Source organism: Diachasmimorpha longicaudata, chromosome 17, assembly GCF_034640455.1.
Source record: "Diachasmimorpha longicaudata isolate KC_UGA_2023 chromosome 17, iyDiaLong2, whole genome shotgun sequence".
Taxonomy (NCBI): domain Eukaryota; kingdom Metazoa; phylum Arthropoda; class Insecta; order Hymenoptera; family Braconidae; genus Diachasmimorpha; species Diachasmimorpha longicaudata.
The window spans coordinates 2198202-2204201 of record NC_087241.1 but is presented as its reverse complement, the minus strand read 5'-3'; the positions used below and the strand labels follow the sequence as shown (position 1 = coordinate 2204201).

Below are 6000 nucleotides of genomic sequence, written 5' to 3'. Positions count from 1 at the left end.
TCACCCGATTACAAGGCTTCCATTCGGAAGAAAAAAATCCTTAAATTCCTCATCTAGTTCATGTTACCCTAACTGCCCCTTTTTCTGCTCTGCTTTCACCCGCTTACTCATCTAGTCCACAGCACTAATTTCTTTATTTCCCCATCCACAGTCCCCCTGAATTCTCATTCTCCCAAAGTGATTGAGCCGGTCTGGCACTAGTGAGTTAATTCTCAATAAGGTTTCGCGAAACCTCTGGAATTCAGTACATCACCAGTTTGCTGACTGTGTCACGCCATTCACCACAGTTTTAGTCTCTGTCGCTCGCCAAGAACATGAATCATAAATAAATTTCCACCATTAACAATGTTGAATCACTACTTCACAAGTAATTGAAAACGATAACTCAAATAAATCAATAGAATCCTTTAATTACTCAACCCAATACTGTAATCGATAGCGATCGTTCAGTGGCCGTTCGACCAATATCGACCAATTTAACACTTAAAAATTATAGTTGCAGTTGTGGTGGTAGCTGTGGGTGAATCGATAGCATTTCAATCCCAATATTTGTCAACAACACAGCCAGCACTTCCAGCCAAGGAAAATGAAGCAATATATTGGACGGATAACGGTACACCAGTTTGGAACGTAACACGTACGAAAACTGTGGCACTACCACACGAATGGATGCTTTTAAAACCGACACTTGATTTTCCGAGAACACCGCCTGAGGATGACTTTAAAATGCCCCATTTACTCGGTGAAAGTCAACTATTTTCGGTTGATTTTTTGCACGAGTTTTTAACAGCCATTCAGCCATACGATATTCCACTGGGTAAATAGAAACGATTTTTTTAAAGAGAATGAAACTTCCTAACGGAGTTTTTTTAAAAATGCAAAACTAACAAACAGAGGGTGGATTTCGCCCGACAGAAGGGATGTAACCGTTACTTTTAATGTCATTACTTTTTGCGTAATTCACGTCTTTATTTTTTTTATTTCTATCAATTTTATTCTTTTTATTTTTATTAATTTTAGTGGTACTTTAGCTTCTGAATAAATTCGTTGTACTTGTGGTTGTTATGATGGGCATAACACATGCTCACTATTGTCTAGACTGAGGGAACAAATTATTTTTGTCAGAAATAGATAATTTATGATATATGTTGGAAGGATTCGAAGAAAAGATTTTTTTTGGAACGAAAAAGTAAACTAAAATCATTTTAGAATTTTTCTTAAATTTCTCTTATAGATTTTCCCAATTATTTGGTGGAAATAATCGTCAATTCCCTTTACATTCATCAAAGGACATGTCCTAAAATTATAATTCTCGTTAAAAGTGTCCTGATTCCTTCATTAAACTCGAAATTGTCGATTTCCAAAGTACTTTATAGTTACAGTTTTGAGGCTTTTGAGACCTTAAATTATCTTTTTGACTTCCGGATGGATACGCGTTTTGATTCGACGTTGCGCCGACGTTTCGCCAACATTGCCGTTTGCATCTTCAGGGCTATGAGCTCCAGTATCTGGGGGTAGTCCTTATAGAATTTCTTTTGTAGCTGCCGGATGTTCAGTCAATCACATGTTTTTAATTCATCAGTTAGTGAAAAATATTTTATAGTTTCGTGTCTCAAGTCTCTCTCTTTTTGAATACCATTATTACCTTCGTTCCTATTTTCTATTACCCTCGACCTTCAAAATTCTTTCGAACACTATTAAAAAATTGTTCATTTTCAACTGTGCTACACAGCAATTTTTCGGTAACTCTTCTGATCGGTTAACGATGAGCGCCGAATATACCCGATTATTCCCGACGTTGGACTTTGACTGTAAATTATTACGAGGTCGATATAGAAATTTTTCTAAGTCGATAACGAAATTTTAGAAGTCGGCACAGTATTTTTTCTGCAGTTTACGCCGACATTGTAAGACATCACCGCCATTTTTACCGGTATCACACCATAAAAAGTCTCAGATTTTTCTGTAACTTCCTGTAATTTCCACCAATCAGTTCTCTTCGTAAATTTGCAATAAAAATAAAAGGTAAATAATTCAAAAATAAAACTTACCATCAGAAGCAAAAAACCCTCGACAAATAGTTTTTCCCTCAACGACATATGTTGATCCTGTGAAAATAAAATGTAATAAATATAGAGTTGAATTTCCTCCGACATTAGATCTCCTCAGAGACGCAGTGGAAGACCGTATAACAACATCGAAGTTCATATCAGAGGTAAGAGCCACTCAGCCTTGTATTTGCTTACTCCGAGAGGTAACTCACACGCTCTGTGAACATATATCTTACCTGAATATCCAGATATAAACGTAAATTTATATCAAAATGTTCCAGTCCATGCATATGGAGGTCGGCTTCCTCTCGCTTCTCGGGGTCTCCTGTATTTTGGCGTGCGTGATTCCTGGCACTGAGCTCTGGCTCGCCTGTCGTCCAATCAGGGATTATAAACCCTCACAACATCCTGGATTTCTGGCCTTTCTATTGTCCATTCTCGTTTTACTACTTGGGTGAGTTATATTCATGTATCCATAACAAGATCTGCGAATCGTACTGGGGTATCTGAAAATTGGTGATCACTTCAAGTGATTTCGAGGGGCCATTCATTTGGAAATCAGCCGACAGAGTGATTGCCGATTTCATGAAAGTTCTTCGTTGATTTCACTACTTCAATTTATTCCAAATTTTCTATTGAACCTATTCCATGGAAAAGGCAGGAATTAATTAGGAGATCGTCTGCAATTTTTATTTTGACATACCATAAATGAGTTGAAAATAGTATTTTTAGTATTTTGATTATGATTTGGTTTTCTTAGTTTATGTTGTTTATGGTTATGTATTTTTCCAAAAAATAAATGTTTTTTAATTAGGTCTATTTCTGTCTTTCAGTGGACGAGGGGGGGGGTGGCCCACCCGCCATAGGCCTTCGTAACAAAAAAGAGATTGTGCCGACCCCATCCGACTTATGCTATAAGCTACTATTTGTACTTCTAGGCAGAAAAGTATTTTCGGACTCATGTGAGTTGTAATCACACGAGTCAGAAAGTACTTTTTTCTCGTGGGGTGGACGATATTTTAGTCTTTTAAGGGCTGAAAAGTGCGATTCTGATCTTGATTAGATCGCATTTTTGGGGCTTTAGAGAAGTAAAATAAGTTCCTTTTGGTAACGTAATCGTGTTACGAGTCGGAATGTCAATCGTTATGTTTTCCTTAGAAGAATTATTTTTTTTTGTATTTTCCCTAAAAGAATTACTTTTCCCAAAACCTACTTCCTACCCGTTTTATCAACAAGACGGGAAGTTTATATAGCGTTCCACATTTCTTGTGACGTCAAAGGAAATCGTTGGATAGGATTTTGGATGAGGTAGGAAGGGGAACAGGATAATTCCCTATATGATTTTTGCAAGAAAAATTACTGAAAAAATGGATAGTCCAGACCGGGATTCGAACCCGGGATTACTTTTTACCTTCATAAATAATTTTTTCCCAAAAATGTGATTTCCACTTTGCTTTAATCCTCAAAGTTCACTTCCTTTATGGTTTAGTGTTTTTATTCCTGACGCGTTTCCCCGACCTTTTTACGAGGCCGATATAGAAGTCGATTATTGCGAGGTGAACGCAGTCCGACCTCGGCGATAATCGGCTACGTTCGGCGCTCATCGTTAACCAATCACAATGAGTTGAGGTGTAGCGCAGTTAAAAATGAACAAAGGCCCAAAAATAAACTGAGTCAGACAAGAATTTTCAAAAGGTTTCTATCATTTTTTCTTAAAAAATGATCGACCTTCAAATTTTAAAGTGCTGTTTAATAAATTTTAGGAAGCAACATATCATTAATTACACAATGTATTACACTATTCTATCATTTTGCATCTCGACTCTAGTCTCCGGTACAGTAATTTTTCACAGACTTTTCTCTCCCTGAATTAATTAAAAATATTTCACACATTTTTAATAGACGAAAATTGCAAAAAAATTTCATGAAAAGTTTTGCTAATTATTTAAAAGCGAATAAAATTGAAAAAATGTGCTTTCAGGATTGGAATAAGTGGAATGATCGTATCGAATGAGGCCGCGAACATCGGAATATCGAAAATACCAATCGTCGTGGAAACAGCTCTCCAGGATTTCAGGGACTACCATACAGGAACAACTGGTCACATACGCAAGTGTCTCACGAGGAGTCTTGATGTCGCCAGCGAGGCCATCATGGCCGATTTAGATAGTAAGTGATTGAAACAAGCAAAGAGTGCATTACACAAGTTGTCATGTGATTGCATCCGAAAATTTTTCGATCAGATTGTCCGTCATAAATACGACAATGACCCAATTTATGGGACATTGGAAAATCGATTCTGGAGAGATTGATCGTTCCGGTGTCCTACCGTTGTCCGGGATTTAACGGATTCGTTAGAAAGCATGCGATCAACACTCACTCAATGAATTCTATTATGTCATTCTGTTGGACAAAGTCAATTACGATGATTATTATATTTTTTAGATGTGGAGGAGTTGCTCGGGAAACCCGTACAAGCGGATTTGGCAACGGAAACTGGACTGGAGATCGCTCTCGCTAAATTTTTTCAAGTTTCCAATAGTAAGAATTTTTCATCAGAATTACTTGAGTAATTAATTTCGTGGTCCCGCGTAGAAAAAATATTATTTGCTGAAGATCTTCCAGAATTCTGAAGAATCGTCGAAAGATCTCGGGAAGATTTTGCTGGTGATCCAACATAAAATATTTTCTTCAGTAAATGTTCTGAATTTGACTTTAGAAAATATTTTTGAAAAACTATTTCCGGAACATATCTCCAAGCAAAAATTGTGTTCGCAAGGTCTTCCCAAGAATCTTTTGGGGTCGATAGGGAGTTCTTCCGAAGATTTTTTAATGATTCGCCTGAGGATTTTCGAATGATCTTCGACGGAAAGCGCGGAAATTCGTTCTCCGTAATTTTAAGTCTCTTAGAATTTTGTGTTTTCGCTTTCAAATGGAAGTTTTCTAATCGTTCGATTTTTAGATTTTTTTATTTTGCTTGGAAATGCTGGAGAAGGGTTTGAAACGTAAAAATATAAAATCTGAGGTGCCCTGATGTGTGTGAGTGTGCGAATGTTCAACTTTGTCCTGTTTTTTTTTAATTATAGGAATAAACGGCTAAAGTTATGTAGGGTTATTTTTTAAAATGATAAAAACAGTTTAGTTCTTATGAAAAAGGGTACAATTGATTCAAACAGTCTTCACTATTCTTAACACACTTAATACACTCAGGACACTGAACCACACTCCTAATCGTCTAACCACGTGTCTATCGTCTATCGTTGCTCAAAACCAACTCTGACCCTGTCTCTCTTCTCAATCCTGACATGGGCCTTAATCGCGTCACGTAGTCCTAGCACCCCTGAACCTCGCTGGCTGCAACGATCTCCGTCTGTCACATTTGTGGGCCTCATAAACCCACAAAATATCACCCTCTAAGTGCCTCTATCGTACAGGCTTGCATCCCTATACCAATCCATGTCTATTTGCGGGGTTTCCGCCAGGCCCATTCAACGACATCAGCCATTCCGCCCCTGGCTAAGGACTTCTCTCCTGTTACATATGAAGTGACTTGGGTAGTCATCAACTCAACTTATAACTTAAATATTAATCAAAGATAAATTTGTGGTAGAAATAATAATAAAGGAATTCCTTTCTTGTCAGTTGCGTCAACACTGTCATGTCTAAATGTTCGTGTGTCATCCCCGTCGACACTAGATGTGTTATGATCGCAGAAGAAATACTTTAACATTTATTTCAACAACATAACAAAATGTTGTTGAAATAAATGTTTGTACAACATAACAAAATGTTGTACGACTGTTTCAGCCCTTGAATATTCAGAGACATTAAATATTAAAGGACAGAACTCAGCTCAGTACCTGGTACATCGCATTTTCCCGGAATAATTTACGATCGCTTGAGTCTCTATATTCACAGCTTATCGCCTCAGACGGCCAATTCCCGATAA

The 6000-nt window shown here is 37.4% G+C and overlaps 1 protein-coding gene and 1 long non-coding RNA gene across 3 annotated transcripts in view; one reads left to right on the top strand and one right to left on the bottom strand.

The window, feature by feature from the left end:
* The first annotated feature begins 213 nt into the window (after positions 1–213).
* Prom (prominin) overlaps positions 214–6000 on the top strand; it is a 25640-nt gene continuing 19853 nt past the window's right edge. For both annotated transcript variants that reach the window (XM_064136156.1, XM_064136157.1), the window contains exons 1-6: positions 214–367; positions 497–817; positions 2160–2215; positions 2333–2505; positions 4033–4220; positions 4497–4592. In XM_064136156.1, the coding sequence (XP_063992226.1) occupies positions 346–367; positions 497–817; positions 2160–2215; positions 2333–2505; positions 4033–4220; positions 4497–4592 (856 nt within the window). In that variant the 5' untranslated portion in view covers positions 214–345. The remainder of the gene's footprint in view (positions 368–496; positions 818–2159; positions 2216–2332; positions 2506–4032; positions 4221–4496; positions 4593–6000) is intronic.
* LOC135170388 (uncharacterized) overlaps positions 2048–6000 on the bottom strand; it is a 6676-nt gene continuing 2723 nt past the window's right edge. The window contains exons 2-3 of the long non-coding RNA XR_010300377.1: positions 2288–2557; positions 2048–2108 (exon numbers count right to left, since the gene is read on the bottom strand). This is a non-coding gene — a long non-coding RNA (uncharacterized LOC135170388). The remainder of the gene's footprint in view (positions 2109–2287; positions 2558–6000) is intronic.